This window comes from Pezoporus flaviventris, unplaced genomic scaffold (assembly GCF_033815535.1).
Source record: "Pezoporus flaviventris isolate CSIRO_AGI_PZ_B2104156 unplaced genomic scaffold, CSIRO_AGI_Pfla_v1 ptg000006l, whole genome shotgun sequence".
In the NCBI taxonomy this organism is placed as follows: domain Eukaryota; kingdom Metazoa; phylum Chordata; class Aves; order Psittaciformes; family Psittacidae; genus Pezoporus; species Pezoporus flaviventris.
This window is the reverse complement of record NW_026892554.1, coordinates 10,889,816-10,910,479: the sequence shown is the minus strand read 5'-3', so window position 1 is coordinate 10,910,479 and position 20,664 is coordinate 10,889,816. Positions and strand designations below refer to the sequence as shown.

The window sequence follows — 20,664 nt, the reverse complement described above, 5'->3', positions numbered from 1 at the left end:
GTCTGCAACATAAATGTAGTGGTTGATTGCCAAGGAGTGTTTGAAGTACGGTAACAAACTGCCAGCACATTAGAGCAGATTGAACTTGATTTATAAGTTAGATATTTTTTTCCCCTTAACTAAAGCAAAATTAAGATGTTGCTGAGGTTTTAGGATTGGACTAAACTTTATTCTGGGAATGTCTGCGGTTTTGGTTTCATTTGCTTTTGGTTTGTTTTTTAATGCTAAAAATTGTATCAAAGTTACAGATTATTTAATACTTACGTTATTAAGAGCAATATAGTTTTTCCTAAAGACTCTTACAAACTCCATCTAACTCAAGCTGTTTCACGCTTTTTCTACTGTCAGATTTCCTGAACTATTTAAATTCTGTATGTATGGGAAATGAGCATTTGCTGAGTTACTATATCCCAAAGCACCTTCATTTCATTTGATTTCAGTCGAAGGAGAGTGGCTTGTAATACGTGTGCTGGCATATCTGTTGATTTTCTACAGCTGCGAAATTGGAATTTTACAGGCTAGTTTTGTTCTGAAGTTGGGACTCTGGTGTGTGTAGTTGGACAACTAATGTTTTTAGAAGATCATCCAACTTCAGAAACGGCTATTGTAAACCCCTTGTGAAGCCTTATTGCTGCTTCATCTTCAACCTGTCCATGGAGATCACCAGTTTACATTCAGATACAGTCAACTTGAAGTACTTGTTTTGTTTAAATGTCTGTCATGTAGTTTGCAAAGCTGGCAGTTGGCTAATACACAGTTTCGGAGTGTAGGTAGATGTGTGCATACAGGTTGTCTACATCTGATAATTATGCACGTGTGAATCTTATCAATGTCTAGACTTACCAGCAATTTGGAAAGGCACTTTCTGAGTTGGAGAGCTTTGGAGCTATTTCAAGGTCTGTGGCAGGGTGGTCAGGCTTTTTGCTTCCTAGTCATGGATCCAAAAGTCTGGCGTGGATGCCTCCCAGTGCTAGTGGATTCTGCAATTGTTTACTACTAATCGAATGAGATTAAAAAAGAAACCAAACTGCAGGCTCTGAGAATTTTCATATTTCTATTAAGCTCTGGTTTGCTAATTTTAATTTGTTTTTAATTTTCACTTTTTGGTTTTATTTTTCACTGACAACCTTTTAGGCAATGACTGCAATGAATTTTTGCTGTTGGACACTAATATGTTCCTGCTTGAGAATATTTTCTCAGTTACAGCTCTAAATTCATTTAATCAGGTGTTCAGTCTTTCACCGTAATATAACTGTAATCTTCAAAGCCTGGGAAAGTGTCTCCTACCTCTCAGTCAGTTCTAACACAATGGTTATTGCAACTGAATACCAGCCTTTGTTCCGTGCATTCTTCCCACTTAGCTCTACCCAAAGAGGTACTTGTTTTCTTTATCTTATCTACTTGATTCTTGTCACCTTTTCGAAGAGGTGAACAGAAAATGTTTTCACTTTGTAGTCCCCCTACTTGTGCTGGGTGGAATTTTGCAAGGTGGCCCTGGCTGATGATTCTTACCCTAATACCTGTGAAAGTTTTTCTCCTCCCCGTACTGCAAAGTGATAATCAGTTTTTGTGAAATGTGGACCAGACAAACCTGACTTCTAAAATGTAAATTTTAAATTTAATAAATAAATTTACATTTATGCCTTCTGTAAATGAATTTCTAGTTGCTATGTTGAGAATATGCTATTTCACAAGCACCTATTGCTTAAAAATTTCTAGACTTGGAGCACTTCTAGAATCACCTAGCAGTCCATGTCCTCCCACTTGTCCTGGTTTCAGCTGGGATAGAGTTAATTGCTTCCTTCATTGCCAGTGTAATTCCAAAGACTGACCTGAAGTGCTTGAGGTGTAATTGTGTGTGTTGCAGGGTCATAATCTAAGATAGGGGTCAGGGTTGATGTTCCAAGTCCATAATATCTTTACTAGCTGCTCCCACGTCTGCCAAAACTCTTCTTTAAAGGTGTGGTTGTAATGCAGTCTGAACTCTGCTAAGCTTTGGCTGTCACTGTTCCGCCTGTCTTTGTGTCTCCCTCTGTACTCAGTCACTGTTTGGGGCTATAGATTGAACAAACATCTAATCACCTTTTTTTTTTTTTCTTCCCCTTTTCCCTTTTTTGAGGATTAATTTTTTTGTTGGTCATTTCCCTGAATCAGCTCTCCATGTGACTCTGTAAATACCAGTGGTGGTATGACATAGGGTGGGATCATGTGCAGAGGCTTAGGAAACCGGGATTGTGGTACCTCAAACTTGTCATGACCTGTGAAGCTGGTTTAGAAGCTTGCTCTGAGTTGTGCTTGAGAGTTGACTTGTGACATTGTATTAGTAGCGTTTGGTTACTCTATTTATCTCCCACTCTACACCAGTGTTTTCTAAGTCTTACAGCCTTCTGTGCAGGTGTGGATAGAGCAGAGCCATCACAGGTTGGGTTCTATAGCCTCTTCAAGGTATAAACCAAATTGCCTTGCAAACCTTGTCTAATTGCATTGCAGATAGGTAGTGGCTATGCTTGAATACTTTTGTAACTAAATTCGTGTTTACACAGGATGTTTTCTTGACCTTTCCTGAATGTGTGCTACCACATGTAAGATAGCTTTTTTTTTACCAAATATTCTGCTGTATTCTGTCTGTATGAACTGACCTGCATCAAGATGAGTTTGACTCCTCCCATCAATCAAGATGAGTTTGATTCCTCCCTTCAAGTTATTGCTGTTGGCACATGATCCACTTCTGGTAACTTGCCTTGCATAACAAAATAACACTAGTTTTGGGTTGTTTTTTTTTTTCCTTCATGTTCTTAACATGCTGCTTATTTGCTTTTTAGTACTATTCCCTTTCCTGTTTATCAAGAAGCTGAACCTGTTCCTTTGCAACAGGAGAGAGCAAAGCCGTGCTCTAGTAATGTACCTGACAGAGCTCAGCACAGCAGCCATGTGGCCAGGTTCAAAGACGGTCACGATGGTGTACAACATGGTTAAAATTGCATGTATATTGGCTTTGTGTAGTAAGCTTAATGCTGTATAATAGTTTGTGGGTACAGCATGTCTGCAAAGGCTCATATTCCTTTCAGAGCCTGTCTCCATGGCTGCTGCGGTCATGTAAGTATTTAGTGAGGCATAACTTCGGTCACCTGAATAGGTTAAATTATGCATGTGCTTAAGTGACACATGATTGGAGCCAAAAAATACCAGTTGTGTAATTACAGAACTGTTAATCAACTTTCTCTTCAATTACAAAAAAAAAATAAATCAGTTGATCTACAAGAGCAGGTGGAGTTAATGTTTTAAATACCCAAGTCTTACCAGTTTCTCCTGTGTTTCTTGGCTGCAGTATAGTCAAAGCTGTGGTTTGCAGAATTTTGTTAAACAGCAAGTTTAATACAACTTCAGCTGAAGGCATTAGAAAAGTGCACATCTGAGGGTGATCCTCTGGCCAAAATGTTTGAGAGTGATCTTGAAGGAATTCCCACTGATGGAAGTAATCTCACACTAAGGAAAGAGTGATGAATCACTGATACCATAGCTGACAAATACCCTAGAGGACCTTTTAGGAACTTAGCATTGCCTGGTGTTGCAATGCCTCTGGATGCAGAACTGGTTGAAAGAGGTTCACTCAGCCTGATTTCACAAGCTATAGTTTACCGAGTCCTTAACGGTGCTGCTCAAAATGTTCATGAGTTATGCTGCTGACTGCCCTGTGAGCACTTACCTTGGCCCGTGTGAGGGACACTAAGCAAAGACCTGGAGGTTGGGATGGACATTAACCTCTCAAACTGGCATTAACTGGCTTTGCAGCCAGAGGCATTGAAAAGCAGAAATATCCCCTTAACTAACCTTTGTCCTTTTAAATTGTGCCAAGTTAGAAATGCTCTTGATGAGGATTTATGCCTTTGCCTCATTAAGCAATTGGTCCGTCTTATTATTGGGTTTCTTTTATATAAATCTTGGGCAGAAAAATCCTCTTTAAGTTTTCAGCTGTTGGAAAAAATCCCTGGTTTGTATGCATGCAGTTTCCAGTGTAAACCCTACCTCTGTACTGTAGAACTGGGGTTCTTGTCACTGTTAAATTCTCTGTAATTGTTTCAAATGCGTTAGTGAAACAATGTGGTCTTATGTTGCTTATGTAGGGAAAAAGGGCAGAAAACACTCATCATCCTTATCCTGTTTTGGACTGCCAGCTAGTGTTACAGGTGAACGTCCTGCACTGATGAAGGCTGCTAACAAATGTGTCATTGTTTGAATGCATCATCTGGTTGTACTTGGTGTTTTGTAGCCCACCAGAGAAATACTTCTTACTAGTATAATCATAGTACTTTGTCGGACAGTACGATACGGTAAATTCCGGCCTGTGTTTTCTACCTGGCGTAGAAAATATGCAAGACTGAAGTTTTTCTGTGTCCAGAAAAATCCTGGTTTCAGTTGTAGAAAAGAGTTTCCTGGTCACTTGCATGTAGATGATGTGCAGAATACAGGTAGACTTTGCAGAGGGAAGATTATTTGCAAAAGCTAATTAGGCAGTGAGTCCCTAGGCTTGCTCAGCGGAGACTGAGGGGTATTCAGAGCAGCTCTTCTCTTTCTTCTGCAGAGAGAATGTAGAAAAATTAGCACTGCTAAGATAAGGTTAGTCTTTTGATTATCCTCTTGGGTGTCATTACTAGATGTTTCAGGGGTTTTCTGACAAATGTAAAGACCTTACAAGTAGAACAAAAAAAGTCTTTTGTAATTAATTTATTAGGAGTTAGTTGGGGTTTAATTATACTGTGAATGGGGAAAAACCATCATCAGTGCCAGATAAGAGTGGATGCTATTCTCAAACTCAGGGTATCTGCCCACCTAACATGTGGCCTTAGGCAACATGTTCTTGCATCATTGGCAACTCTCCAAGAAATAAAGAAATACCATCTTAGCTTCCTTTGCTTCCTGAGCATCAGGATACAGGTGCTTAAAAAGAATGCCTTTTTGTGTGACAGATCTTCATCCAATTTTCCTGGTTGCCTGGAGTAAGTGTGCTTTGAGGGATTATTTTGATGTACCTTGACAGTATGCTTAGATCAGCTCAGCTGCTTTGCTAACCCAGTATCTTAACAGCTACCAAAGGGGGATGTCCTACTTCCCTTTTTCCCATCCTGATCATGGCCACGTGGTCCTTCCCTATGCCTTAGTTTTCTGCCCAGCTTGCATCTGAATTGATTCATTCTGACATCAAAGCTACCTGCTTCTTTTTTTTTTTTTTTTTTCCTGGAAATAATGTTGTGCTGGTTTAGGAAGCACAGTCAACTCCTTAAAGGGCTGGTGCACAACTGCTAGTGGAAGGGAAATAGCAGGAGAATGGGTGCAAGGGCATAGTGGTAACTTGCTCAGCTTGTCTTCTCTGCCTCCACTCTCACTGTAAAATCTGAAGAATTGCGTCTGTTAAAGCAAATAATTTCCCCCATGTATTTTGGTTTTGCTTTTGCCAGGACTTCTGCCTCTGTACTGTTGTCTTTAATTTCTCTAAAATGGTAGCCTGTCTTCACTTCTTTGCCCCAGTAGGCCAGAGAGGAGGCCAGGGTCTAAGTCCAGCACAGCTTAGGCAGGCCTTTGCTATGTACCTCTTGGCATTGGTCAATTTTACTGGAAGTGAATCTGCTGGAGGAAATGATAATAAACAGAAAACATTTACAAAGTGTTGTGATCTCTCAATGTCATTTCAATCAAAGCAACTAATTGTTGCTTCTCCTGTCCCACAAAAAAAAAAAAAGGTTATTTTAACTCTGTGATTTTTAGAAATAATTTCTGAGTTATTTTAAAGCTTGAGGTATTTAACATGGATGCATTGCAGGTAGTTCAGTTATGTGGGTAACCTGCAATTCTACATCAACAGTTGATAAGAGAGCTGATCTGCTTAAGTAGGGGATACTTACATCCCTGTGCAATAAACACAAATTAAGAGATAAGATTGAGACATCCTAGGGGGCTACCTGTGTTACTGCATTGTGCTATCACTTGTGAATAGGCATTTGGAATGTATCTTTTTTTGCTAATGGGAAAATCAGTGTGAAAGAATATTTCAGCAGTTGGTATGATGTTGGGACAGAGACCTCAGTTTTTACCTAAGACTAGCCCTAGGAGAAATCAGTAAAATAAGAGAGCTCGAATAATTGTTTATTTTCCTCAAAAACAGAGGGTGGAAATTTTTAAGAATTATGCCTAATTAAGCATTATATATTATTTCAGACAGTAATTAGCTTATTTCACATGTGCCTAAATAAGTCCAGTTAAGTTTCTTCTTTGCACTTTTCTAGAGTAAACAGAAACTACTTCAATAGTTTTAGCAAGGAACTGTATCTCCTGATAACAGTTTAGGTATATGTATGTCTTGAGAATGCTGTCAAGCTACTTAACGCCCCTAGGTGAGGGCTGTAGTCAGTATGCACCCTAGCCAGCTCTGTTAGGAGAGCTAGTTCTCTGTCATGACAGGCAATGGAAGTGTAACTGTATCCAGTACGTCTTTGTTAGTGAGCTGAATTTAAAAATGCTTAAGTCTTTGTAATTCTATAGTAGGAAATTTTGCTGTAGTAAAGTTCTTGGTAGCAATTGAAAAATTGTTATAGCAAATTCTTGGTTTGTTTTGTTTTTCTCCCAGCACCTCCTGCTTTCTCCATACTATTCTTATTTCCAAAGGACTCTAGTCACTGAGTTGACCAAAATGTTCTCTTCCCCCACTGCAGCTGGCAAATACTGTTACATTGGTGTGCATAGGTGTACAGGCAGGAAGAAGAGAGAGAATAGGAGTTCAGAGAACGTACGCCATCACATCCTCTGATCCCCTTACCAAGGAAGTGAAGGCAGTTCAGGCATTGTATGACTGATTTTTGTCTCCCTCACACTTCAGGTCCAATGCTGATATTTTAATGCTAGATTGGAACCAACCTAATACTAATTTTCTGCTCTGAGTTGTTAAATGTACAGAATGATTGATTTTTTTGATAATCACTGTTAAAGTGAACAGAGTGCCAAATCTGTTTCAGGTGGTTTTTTGTGTGTTTCCTAATGTTAGTAGTTTTGGCTGTAAAAATGAATTGGATTTCCCTGATACTGTGTCTGAAGGTGTTACGTGAAATTTCATCATCCTTAGCAGTGGTCTGGTGCTGTCACCTATTTCACATGCCCACTAGTATGTTCTCTTGCTCTTCTCTCACCCATGCTATTCAGGGAAATATAATTGATCCGTAATAATTTAAATATGTGCATAAGGCTTCTGGTTATGGGTGTGGGGTTTTTTTTTAAGATATTCAAAGGGTTGTCTGAGGCTAGGTATGTCAAGAATCCCTCAGTGATAACAACTTTCCATTGCTGTAGTGAGTTAATAATAGCCTCCTTAAGTCAGCAGGCACCAAAATCTTTGCTATGATGATAGAGAAGTACCTTTCTTTGTACAACATTAAAAATAAGTCAGATCTGTAAATGGAACAGGCTAAGAAAGTGGTAGAGCAAGATGAACGACATCTATTCTTCCAACTTGCTCTTGTAGTTGTAATATGCTTCAGCACATAATGCATTAATCAGATGTTCATGCACTTCACTGTTCATGAACCAAAAAGGGAGGACCTTCTTCAAATTTGCAGCTCAAATAAAGCTGAAACATATCCTTTGCACTAGGTGAAGTGAGCTTGCAGCCTGTATGCTGTCTATGCATAGTGGCTTCCAGAGCTGAACTTTTTTTTCATCTGGAAACAAATCGGACTCAAATCAAGGGAAGAATTCATTATTTAGCTTGTTGCAGGAGCCCTTTCCTACTGCTGTATTTCCAGAGGTGGCCACCACTACCTATATTTCCTACATGATGGGGAGGGGACTGGAAGTTGCTTGGGGAAGACAGCCAACAGATCCAGGGTATGTGAATTGTTTTACATAAACAATGTAAATATAATAAACAATGTAAATGAATAATATAAATGAAAATATGCCCCGACCCTTATTCCTTCCAAAAATAGACTTGCAGGATTGTCTGTTCATACACCCTGTGTGGCACATGCAAGGTAAACACAGCACTTGTCAGAAATGTGGGCTATGAACTGGGCTAATTCTTTCATGTAGGGTAAATCTGGTGAGCCAGGAAGTGCAGAGGTTTTAGCGGCTGTGCACAGTGTGTCCCATTAGTCCTTGCAGAAAGGACCAGGAAGAGTAGCCATCCTTGATACCCACAGAAATTATTTGACCTACTTAAAAAGACTTGACATAATTTCAATTGCATGTTGGTGAGTAGGTATGCTGACTCTACCTTCCTCCTGGTCTTATTTAAGCGAGTGTGTAGGCTTGCAATCTGCACCAACAGTAAGGTTAGAACGATTCCAGACTGCAGCTAAATCATTGGTGCTGAGGGAGGTGACGAGGATGCAGACTATACAATCATATCACTGTAGATAAGGAAGGAAAAGTAGACTGTGTTTAAAAACGTAGGAGATTTGGGATTGGTCGTGTATGGGTGACTCGACATAGTTAAAAATGGGTTTTGAATGAGGGACCCTGTCACAAAGAAGCAGGCAGTGTATGACCGGTTTGAAAATGCTCCAATGTACTTCTGTCATGTGTTTTTTTGGAATCTCTCTTTTGAACAAAGTAGGCTTTAGAGTTAAAAATGCTGGTTGAAAAGCTGTAGCTGTATTTTCCTTGCAGTTACTCTCACATGCTCTCTTTCTATCCTTTTTCTTTCATCCAGGGTTATAAGGGGTAAAGAATTTTTTATCTCCTTTGAAAACTCAGTGGTTTGATGCTTCTAGATTGTACCTTTGGTATATGTTTTGAAATACTTGAATGCATTGAAGTGTGAATGGGTTTAGGAGCTCACAGAAAATCATTTATAGATTCCTTAGAAGGGCTAAAATTTTTTTAGCTGGGTATTTCATTAGCCAAGAGGATTGCATATATAAACTATTTTGACATCAATTTACTTCAGTTTGTAGCAGGGAAATGGATTTACCTTTTGCTGTTTTCTTTTTCCAACCAAAATTCCAAATTCTGTTGATGAAAATTGGGAAATAAAAATTAAAATAGGTATTTTACTCGTCTCCCCCTTCCTTTCCCAAAGGCATGTTCAGCAACAGCGTGCCATCTGCTGTGCGCTCTTGGAGAGTCTGGTTTTGGCAGGTTTATTTAATTACTGTATCTGTTACAATTGGACATTTAACTCTAAAGGTGGTTGTTACCTCAGCTGAGAGAGCGCCATTTTGGAATGACACCAGTGTGCGTGGGTCTTCGGAAATCAACTGATGCTTTATTCCATTGTGACTTGAGATACCTTGAACTGTAGGATCAGTTGTGAGATATTTTCTAGGTATATTTTGGTTTGTTTTGTTTTTAAGGATTTCATGGATGGTTATGCATTTAAAGTCTTAATACTTTCTGAAAAGAGTAATTTTATGACTAGTCTAGCTGCAGAACAGCATGCACCTTCACATGGGTGTTAAACCAGCCATTTTTAAACATGTATTTAAAAATATGCTGGATCTACTCTGAATTTCCCACTGAAAGACCTGCATTGCAGTTAGAAGATAACTTTCCCAGTCATGTTGGTAAAGTGGATTGAGTTCGAATGTAAGAAAAATGTCCAAACAATATTAGTTCTGTGGGTTTTATTCTGATGCATCAGGATTAAAAATAATGACTTGACAGTGTGAAGTTCTGCATATGAATTTGTTTTTCCCAATTAAATGAATTCACATACACAAAATAATCCCCAGCCAAGTTGATTTTGTACTTCGTGATTTTACGGTGAAAAAAGTCTCACAGAAGCAGCCTATTCTCAAAGCAGCACACTGAAGTCATTTTAGTCAAGTTTGGGAGAGCTATAAAAATCTCTTTTGACAAATCCAAAGTGCTCTTTGCATCCAGAACTGCATGTGGATGTGGTAAATTCTGTGGTGCCTGCTTTACGTCAGAGAAGAACTTGATGAAACAATAGCTACTCTGTTAGAGACCTGGATTGCTGTGAAAACTGTTTGAAGCAAATCTCCTGAACTGTTTAATGAAGAATAGGATTGTTGAAGGTTTGTTTTCAGCACTAAGGGAGCCATTGATACGAAGAGTCATATCTTTGCTCGCTGGCTCCTTTGAGGTCTGATCCTGTGTACATGAGAATGGACAGAAGGCTTTCTCTGACTGCCTTTTTAAATTCCCTGCTTCCTCTTGAGCAATGTATTTTCAAGACTGTAGCAGTAGTTTCATGAGAGAGGTCTTTCAACCCAGAAAACTAGAGCTGTTCAGTTTCTTATGAGCCAAGTGAAGCCAGGTGAACCGTTCTGCTCAGAACAGGATCTTCAACATAGCAGAGACACCTTTCGTTGCACGATGGATCTGTCTGCCTCAGCCAGTCAGGTTCTGTTACAATAAGTGCCTCAAGGGCTTTGGGAAGAAGTAAATGAATGATTTTTTTCTTGTAGATGACGCTGGTAGTTGTTTCCAAACAATAATGAAATAATCCTGATGTGTACAGCAGGTAAAATACCCTTGCAAAAATTTTCATTTGTAGTGAATTAAACACCAATTGAAGGTGAATGCATAATCCTTTTAATTCAGAGTGACATACTTCACAGGGATACATGAAAGCACTCTGTATAAATATCGTTTAGCTTTGTGGTAAGTTGGACCTTTTTGTCTTTCTAGTATTGCACATATTCATACTTTCTATAGAAGTTACTTTAAAACAAAATGGTAAGATTGACTGGTGTTCGACTTACTGATTCAAGAACAAATCTTGAAGGCTTTTTGTGTGTTGTGTATTCTCTGGACAGACAGCACTGTTATTCTTCAGCAGAGAGTCTTTTAAATATAGTTCATATTACTAGCTGGCTAAATGCTTTCTTTACTCACGCTCCCCTTTAAAACAAAACAAAAAAAAAAACCAACAACCCCAAACAGTAATTATAGAGGTATGTAATTTTAAATTGCAAGGAAAGCAAGTAAATTGAGTGTCTGGGGTTTCCTGGAACCAAGAGTTTAAAACAAATATTAGCAAATACATGGCATTGAACTGCCGACCCTTCTTTTTCCCTCCCGTCTGCTTATTTACTTAAAGTTAGCTGAAGTTCTGATAAATGTTCCTTGAGGAACTGAGCTGTGCTTTTCTAGCATTTTTAATACAAAATTTGAGTCATTTTCTTTGGGAAATGTAGGCATAACTGTCTACATAATTTACCACCCCGTTACTTAACTCATCCTGGGATGTACATTTTCAGTATCATTCAGTTATTTTGTACTAAGAATAAGTCCAGGTACTTTGCCTAGAGCATGGTTCTTAATGCCTGTGATTCAAAGCCTCTGCTGGAAATCTTTGCAGCGAGAGCTAGCATGTATTTTATTTATGGCACCTCTTCCCACAAGAGGTTTTATGAATCCTAAACTACTTGATATGTATTCATAGAATCATAGAATAGTTAGGGTTGGAAAGGACCTTAAGATCATCTAGTTCCAGCCCCCCTGCCATGGGCAGGGACACCTCCCACTAAACCATGTCACCCAAGGCTCTCTCCAACCTGACCTTGAACACTGCCAGCGATGGAACATTCACAGCTTCCCTGGGCAACCCATTCCAGTGCCTCACCACCCTAACAGTAAAGAACTACAGTAAAGAATTCACTTAATTTGGTATCACATTGATCAGGCCTTTGGGCTTTATTTGGTTTTATTTGATGCATTGAGTATAAAAGTGGTAATAGTTTGCCTGGAGTTTCTGCCTCTCAGCTCTAGCTGGGGGCACCCAGTGCTCAGCTGGGGGTTAGCTGGCTGAACAGGGATCACAGTTCAGCCCCACAGCACGTGTTTGGCTAATGGAGTGGGCTTCTTAGATAAAGAGATCCTCTTGTAAATCCTGAAAAGAGTGTGTGCAGTATAGTTACATAAGAAGCCATAACTTGTCAGTGAACATTTCCTTGACTAGACAAGCTAGAGGACGTTCTTAGTACAGAATGTCTCTTGGAAGTGTTTTGAAATTTATCTTGTTGGCTGTAAGTGACCTAGACATAGGGCTGCTCTACAGCAGAGCTAGCCTGGCTATTCCTGCTGCAGACAGTTTCCACTGTATCTTCTTGTTTTCAGGCTTGCTGCAACTTTCCATATATTTTCATTTGCCCTGGAAACTTAAGCTTTCTGGAAAATAGGAGGTGGTGGGGAAAGAATATAGAGTCTATTTTTAAATAAAGGACAAATAAAACTGGAAGGTTTTTTTCCTCTTGCATGTGTTGAACTGCCATATGGTGTAAGCAAAGGTTTGAAAGATGAAATATGAGATGCTGTAGAAAGTGATATGACTTCTAAATTTGAAACTGAGGTCTATGTAATCAGTAATTGAAAACTCTACTATCAGTCTTTCACAAAAGCCACAGTTTGGAATATTATTCTTTTTAAATCCAGGTCAATTTCCTGATTCAGCTGGCCACCTTTATAGAAAAATTGTCAGTAGAACAGCGTGGTTGGTACGCAGTGTTGCAGGTTTGAGAGTGATATATTTGGGATGAGTTAAATTTTAGTTTTGTAACAAATATTCTATAACTTAATAGCCTCAACAGTATACAGTATTGCAAATGACTAGAAAGAATAAACTGATATCCTTTTGTACATGAACAGATTCATGATTGTCAGCTGTACACCGTATATGTGCTTATTGAAGGTCATGCAAGTCATTTTGAGATCCTGCCAGTAAGGAAGGCTTCCTTTCTATACAGAAAATAATTCAGACCAAACTGGCTGGAGAAACTGGGAGATTTTCACAATAGTTTGATAAGGCTTTGCTATGCCATTGTGCATCAGTTGCTAGAACTTAGGCATCTTATTTTAATATGTTGAATGAGAAGCTCTTATAAATGCTTTTCATGTGAGTTGAAGGGGGAAGAGTGGTAGGTGGTTGGTTGGGTTTTTGTTCTGAGACCTGATTTCGTACTGTACTTTGCTTCTTTTCACTTGTAACCTGCTATCTACAAACCCTTAAATTATAGTTATTACTATTAAAAGTTTCATTCTACAAGAAGACTTGTTAAAAATGTTCATCATGAATTTCAGTGAAGATAACATAAGGAATTCCTTGCATCTTGAGCAGGTACACTTGAAAGGCTGTGGGATTATTTTGGTATTTACCTACTTGTAAAGATCGGAAATGCTGTGGTTGGGCACATTGTCTTGAGTTTCCAGTTCAGCAAATACTTGTGTAAGTTTTGTTTCAAATAGAGATTATAATTATTTCAGCACTTATGAAACTGTTATGAAAGGACTTACTTATTGGAAATAGTTCAAAGTATTTCCTTTAATCATGATCCCAGGGTGAGTATATGTCTTCTAGCTTTAGTGAATCAGATCTGTGTGCTTTTTTGTTTCTTGAAGCTCTCTGAGAAGTACTGAAAGACACGCTTTTGTCTGCTCAGGAATCAGTACAACCACAATGAAGTATCATCTTGTATAACCCTCTGCAGCTTAAAGACTGAGCAAAAGCCATGTTGACCTACTGGGGACTAGGAGTTAGTAGCTACAGTAGCACAACTTCTAGGAAAATAAAAGTCAACGGGGTTTTTTGGTGTGCAAATAAGATCCTGCCAGCGCTGACTGCTAAGAGGTCTTAATGTGGTGACAGTTTCTTAGACAACTCACCTGTAGGATAGTGAAGGTAGTTCAGAGTAATATTAATTGCATTAACATTTCGCTTGTAAGTCTTAAGTTATATTTAGCTTGCGAGATTTGAAATGCACAGGAGAAAATCTGGAAAGGTGAGGGTTTGTTTTTTCCTTAAGGTGCAAGTTTGAAAACAGATAAAGGAAATGGTTGATCCTACTTGTGTGTTTTGCTAAAATCTGACTGTATGTTTGAGGGGGAGGGTTTATAGTTTCTTCCTCCTTCCCCCACCCCTAACCTTTTTGTCTCAGTGAGCAGCGTATTGAGAGCTCCTGACCGGTAATTGCCTGTAACCATCATGTACACGTCCTAAAATGCACTAGCAAACCAGATTGCTCCACTTAGCAGAAGTGGCCCGATTATTGGAAGCAGAGTTGAAGAGGTGCAGTTGTGTATGCTTTAGAGATGATTAAAAAAACTTTAATGAGAGTAGGCAAGTTTTCGAGCACAGCCTGATAAGCTGTGTATTGATTTTTTGACCACTGTCTTGGTCTCCTATTTGAAGTTAATGTTTAGCTAATAAGGAAGTATTTCTTAAAGGTAATTGCTGCAACGAAGTTATTTTCAGTGTTCTCATGTTGTCTTCCTTTTTCTCGTCATCACAGGAACATTATGTAATAATAGTTCTTACTTACCAGGAAGGCAATACTGTGTGTCAGTTCTTCCTTTGAAATGTGACCTTTACCTGTTTATGGGAAATGTTGGAAACTTCTCTCACTTACTCTGCTCTCCTCTTGGATTGCTTTTTTTATTTTTTTATTTTTTTTTTATTTTCTCCTCAGCTGAAAACAAGACTCTAATTTGCAAGTTCTGCATAAAATCTCTAGCAACAAAGACTAATCAGTGTGCAGCAGTGCTTCTGGACAGAGTCTAATTTTACCAAATGAAAAAATCCAAGTATGTTTTAATAACGTACAGCCTCCTCCGTGTAAATAGTATATCTGTACCCATGTTTTACTGAAAATATGTTGACTGTTGAAGAATAGAGAGAAATCTTTGGTTAGAACTGAACATTCTTTAAGATAAAAATTAATCAATTTGGGGTTTTTTGTTTTAATTTTCAGATCAAGTTTGGGCTCTTTTCTTGTAATTTTCAGATCCGTTTATTATGAAAAGTGGTTGTGCACATTTTGAGCTAGTGACGCTTGTCCTCAGAGTCCTCAGCTTTGATCACCACAAAACAACATTGCATGGAGCAATTGATGCAATTATTTATGGTTTATATACTTCAGATTTCAGTATCTAGGATGTTATGCCTGTGATAGCTTGCTTCAAGGTATGGTTTTAGCCAGCTGGCTAAAACTTTTAAATATTAAATTACTCTTCTTCATCTTTTTATATTCTGGAGGATCTGTAAAGTTCATATGTAAGCTTAAACTACTGCAATGTTAAAGTAATGATCTATGCTGGACCTCAGTCTTAGAAAATGAAGTATAAAAATACATACCCAGGTAAACAGTGAGGACACTCAGCTAAGCAGAAAGCAGCTTCTAGAACTGAGATTTGTGTCACAAAGGCTAAGGCTTAGTAGTGTTAAAAAAATACTAGGCGAGGAAGAAGTTAAAAAATTTGGACTACTGAGTACATGTGTATTTTTATGTGTAGCATGTTATACGTATAACAATGTATACATACACGTATATCAAGGTTATTTTTATAACACTGCTGATCTTCAATTAAAGTGATGTGCTGCTTTATTCTTACCTGAGGACTACAAGTTTAGAGAAGAATTTTGACGACAGCAGAAGAGATCTTCTCTTTCACAAGTCTCTTTAGATTCACTCACTTCCAATCTTCTGCTCCAAAGAAGAAGGAAGAAAAAAACCCAAACCAACGCCAAAACCCCACCAAAAAAAAGAAAAGAGGGAAAGAATTTATAATACTGTGTTTGCATATAACATCCAATATCCTACTTTTCTCTTGCTCAGCCTTTTTGTCCCCTTTGCAATGGTATTCTGCCCTATGTGTAGGGGAAGGAGGTAGGGCAGCAGCAAGCAATGGCTTTGGCTATTTATTTCAGGTGTTTAAAATACTAATTTAAATATAAAATATATGGTGTGAGTGCTGATTTTGTTGTTTATAGCTCCTCTTCCCCACCATTCTTCCCTGTGGGTTGTGCACCTACCTTTCTCCTACCCTTCTTTCTCTCTTGGGAAGCATCTGTCCTCTGCAGCTTTCCATCCTCTTTGGAATAGTCTGGTGGCTGTCTTAATGTGAAGATGCAAACTGAAGCAGCAGTTTGTTGATGTCTTGTCAGATTCATAGTCAAAGTTCACTAAAAATACTGGAGGGAGATCATGATGAATAATGTAGGAAAGATCTGCTGAGTCTGGGAAAGGTTTTGAAAGAGGGTGGGCAGTTAAGGAGCAGTTTTCCAGGGACCTGTATTAAAAGTAGTTGCTACTTTCTTGTAAAAAAATTTCTGTATTATCTTAAACTGATTTTGAAATTGCAATGAGTGAAAACCCATCCATTTTTACTGAATCTTTTGTTAGATTAGATCTGCAAAAATAAATGATCTTGATTTCTTCATAGCTTCCACAGACTTCTGTTCAGATAGCTTTTTCCCCCCACCTTGTAAAATATAACAGGTATGAAATTTCTCAGACTTTTCTAAAGGTAAAATGTAAACGTAGAACAGGATGTGGTGTTAGCAACAACTAAATTTTCCTGTAATATTAATAAGGATTTAAAGCAATATTACACAAGGTGTAAATTGGCATTCCAAGATTTTTTGGTAATTTTAATTATTAAAAATCATATCTGAGTTGCTTTACCAATGTATTGCTGAAATGTGACATAGGCGTTGTGCATTATGATATTGTTTAGCATGTAATCCTGAAATTATTGTATCAGATGTTAGTGGTTGTTTAAAGCAACTGAAATGAAATTATATCCAGCTATTCACATAAGTAAGCATTTGAAGAAATAAACATCCTTAATTTCATGTTTTGGAACATCTTTCAAATTTCAGCTTAAAACACAGTGTAGAGATTCTAATTAGACTTGTTTATGGAAATTGAAAGTTTCCTGATGGAGAGCAGAGGTTATGACCTATTTATTGCTACTAGAAAAGGTTGCCCGTGTTGTTAAGAAAACTTCCCTAGCAGCAATTTCAAGATGAAGATTTTACTTATTAAAGAGGTAAATAGATGAAATTACTGTGATCTCAGTGTAGTGCAGTCAATTTTTAAAAATTTTAACTGATTTTACATCTTTATTTGTATATTGCAGATTTTTGTCATTTAAATGTTAACGTTGAAAAATACTGTTTTGGATTTTAAGAGGTTTATGTATAACTTAAATAATGATGTTTCTACTTTTAATCAGTGAGATACTTTTATAGCATCATATGGTTTTGTTGGTTTTTGAGAGACAGCAAAATATTAAATGGGAATTTAACTTCTTTATGTTAGACGCTAATTACCTTCATCTTTAAATAATAAAAAACCTTTCATACTCTAATTACTTCTTCCTTAAAATGCATTTTTCATTGCAGAGTTCTGTGATTTATATTTTATAGCTCTTTTACACTTTGTATTTTTCAGTCCCAGAAATCCTGGATAGAAAATACTTTCACGAAGAGGGAGTGTGTGTATATTATACCAAGTTCAAAAGACCCCCACAGGTAAATGATAAATGATTCCATTCCTGCTCTTTAAAATTTAAAAAAGTCAGTATTGTCAAGAGAGTTTATAATAGATTTTTGGACTAATTACTTTATCTGTATAAAGTACTGTCTTTAGTAAGTGATAGTAGTGGTGATACTGGTAGAGTTTACCATCAGTAAGTGTTACAGGTATAATTTAGGAGTTCCTGTGCAATGATTGAATTTGGTGTCACTGATTCAATAAAATGAAATTGAAAATAGATTCAAATAGATATAAACAGATTCAAAATTTGTATTTTAAAGCAGTTTTGTCTTCCCAAACTCTTTGCTGTTGTCATTAGGGATTTCGATCAGCTTTTTTTCTTTTTTAGCTTCATATATTTGAAACTTTTTTTTTCTGAACTTTAAGAAACTTCTTTATCACTCTTTTCCACAAAGTTACAAATATATTTTGTTCTGTTGGGGCAGGAAAGTTTTTTATTAAGTTTGGTTTTAGGCAGAAAAAGAACAAAGTAAATGCTGTAGAATTTTACTTATTGTAAATAATTCACCACATTCCTTGAAACCATGTGACATCAGAAGCCGTTAGAATTTATAGCCATGATTGTAGGACATGGAAAATTTGTAAATGCAAACAAAGTAATTAGGAAGCTGTTAGAATTTCCACAAGCAACAAAATGGTCTTCAACACTTGCCTTTTTAGTTTAACCCATTTGTAGCATACAGTGGACTTTACAACTTTCCCATCAGATTTTGTCCTTTGGTTTCTAAGAATTGCTTACCATTGTTCATGATGTGTAAATGAATCAGCCGTAGACAGGAATATTTGGTATGTTTTGTTGATCGGTACCTTTGTTAGAGTTAAAACTACAGTTCAGTATTAAAAATGTAGATGATAAATAGCAGTGTTATTTCTGTAGGGGACAGAATTTAAAAACTGATTATGCTTAAAGTCTGGAAACAGTTTAAGACTACTGTGTGATATCTGTATTTGTATGCTTTCGCATACTAACTCTTAACTATAATTAGTTTTCTCCTGCTTATGGAAATTACAGAAAATGGTGGTATAAATTTCTCTGCTATGGTAATTTTAAATGTCAGGAAAACATGGAAAATGTTTAAGATAGAAGAGGGTAGAAATTTTATTTAGACTTTATATGAAGACACTACTTTATAAGGTTTGTTCAAATATATCTTTCTGTCCATGAAACAGAAATGATCAAATAACCTTCCCACCCAAGCAGTTCAACTTAGATGTGTTTTGGAAGGATCAATTTGTAGAACAGGTTCAACAATGTATAGCTTGAGTACAAGAAAATGCTGGTTTGTAAGTAACTTCTCAGCATCTAGCAAAATGTTTCAGTTGGAGTACTGCAGATAATCCAGTCAGAAATATTCCTGGGCTTCTGATATTAATGGTTCAAACCCATCTGAAGTCTCAGGACTGAAGTTTTTGCATATTCATGTGTTTTTAGTTGCCAAGTATACTGTAGTTATGTACAATAAAAATAGACAAGTTACCAGGTTAAAAATGGGTGAACTTGGGCAGCAAGTTTTCCATTTACTGCAGATTGCTTTTGTTCAGTAATCTTTGTGTAAGTGCATTAAGTGATGTGAATCGTTGTGTATTATGTCCCCTCTTAATACTGAACCTGACGTTTACTCATATCTTTAAATATTTCTTACAGATGCCTTCCAGGATGTCAGATCTGTCAGCAGCTTGTCAGGTAATTACAATATTTTGTAATTACAATATTTTTTTTTCCATTAAATAAGCACTTTAATAGGGTTTTTAGAAGTTTTGGTCAGTATTACGAATGACAAGTCAGTGAAAGGTTAGATATAAAACAAATACAATTAATTAATAAAGAACTGTGCAATACATAGATCACAGATTTATAAATGTTATATAAATGATTTGGCTTAAAAAGAATGATTCACCTGGCCTTCAACTTGCTATCTCAGTGAACTTCAATATGTAATGATTCTTGTAGTGAATTCTTGCTATAAATATGACAACAAGGCTTGCTCTGGAAAAGAGTTTTATATAATATTTAGAATCTTTGCTTTCTAAATCTGATGCATCTGTTATAGATGAAAGAAGTTATTCTCTTTTTCTAATAATAATAATTACTCAGGTATTCTAAATGATATGGTTGGGTGCAGGTGCTGTTGCGGTCGCTTGGTCAGGCAACATGCTTGTTTTACTGCAAGTCTTGCTATGAAATACTCCGATGTGAAGCTGGCTGAAAACTATAATCAGGAAGTAGAAGAATGGTCAGTGGAAAAACATACAGAACAGACCTCTACTGATGCTTATGGCGTCATCAACTTTCAAGGTGGCTCTCATTCTTACAGGGCTAAGGCATGTATGACGTTTGCTTTTTTCTTACTCTAAACATGTCGATAGGGGTAGTGTATGCTTCATTCAACTTTATTGAAATTGAAGGCTGAAAACGTCACCCCTATCGTGGCAAGCTAATAGCCTCTTCTAGTATTTTTTTATTGTGATCTGAATTCTTTTAAATTTCCATTTTAAAACATTTATTTTTCATAACAAGTTGCCCAGATTTATCAGGATTAGTTGTATTCATGTACAAACTTACCCTCAAATTGTAAATGGTGATAAGAATTTATAATCACTTCAGCAAAACATTACATTAAGAATTTAGTGTCACTGTTTCAAACTTCTTGAAAATAGAGCTTACTCATCTGTGCTGCTTGCTTCCTACTATTAAATTTTTGTAGCATGTGTTAAGTGACATCTGCTATCTTAACCTTCTCTTCATCATTTTCAAACTCTGAAAAATAATTTAAAATTATGGGCAGATGTGGAATATGCTTCTTTAATAGACATGGTCAAGATGATTAAAGCATGATTGTGCTGATCAGAGTAATTAAGATTTTTGGGAGAAGACTTAGTTAAAAACAAGCATACCAATAAATCTGAGCTTTGGAAACCAACTCTCAATTCACAGACAACTGGAAATTCTGACTCATTCTCCACAACCATTTTGTAAAAGATTTCTAGTTCTAGAAATAATTTAATGCTTATACAGTTATAAGCTGCAAGGGGTTTTGATACAGTGTGGCTCCTATGGCAGAACTGAAGTGCTTGAGTGAGGGAGCTGTGTTCTTTATGCAGCCAGCAGAGTCCCGAAGGGTGGTCCAGCACTCTAGGTCAGATCATCTCTGTGAAGAGAAGGGCTCTTCACAGAGTTATTTCATGTTTGTAATAGCAGTGTATGAGTTCTTTGTATGCTTAATATAGCTTAAAATTGCTGCAAATCCTTTTCTACCAGTACAGAAATAGCAAGCTGCGTATACTCATTTCTGTGCTTCTGCAGGATGCTAGTGGGGTTGCTCAGACCTATTTATTGGAATAGTGACTGTTTTTAGTTAGAACTAGATTCAAGTAG

The 20,664-nt window shown here is 37.2% G+C and overlaps 1 protein-coding gene across 1 annotated transcript in view; it reads left to right on the top strand.

Moving 5' to 3' along the window:
- TRPM7 (transient receptor potential cation channel subfamily M member 7) overlaps positions 1-20,664 on the top strand; it is a 58,673-nt gene that overhangs the window by 4,325 nt on the left and 33,684 nt on the right. The window contains exons 2-4 of the mRNA XM_061446886.1: positions 17,184-17,263; positions 18,934-18,972; positions 19,412-19,610. Of these exons, the coding sequence (XP_061302870.1) occupies positions 17,184-17,263; positions 18,934-18,972; positions 19,412-19,610 (318 nt within the window). The remainder of the gene's footprint in view (positions 1-17,183; positions 17,264-18,933; positions 18,973-19,411; positions 19,611-20,664) is intronic.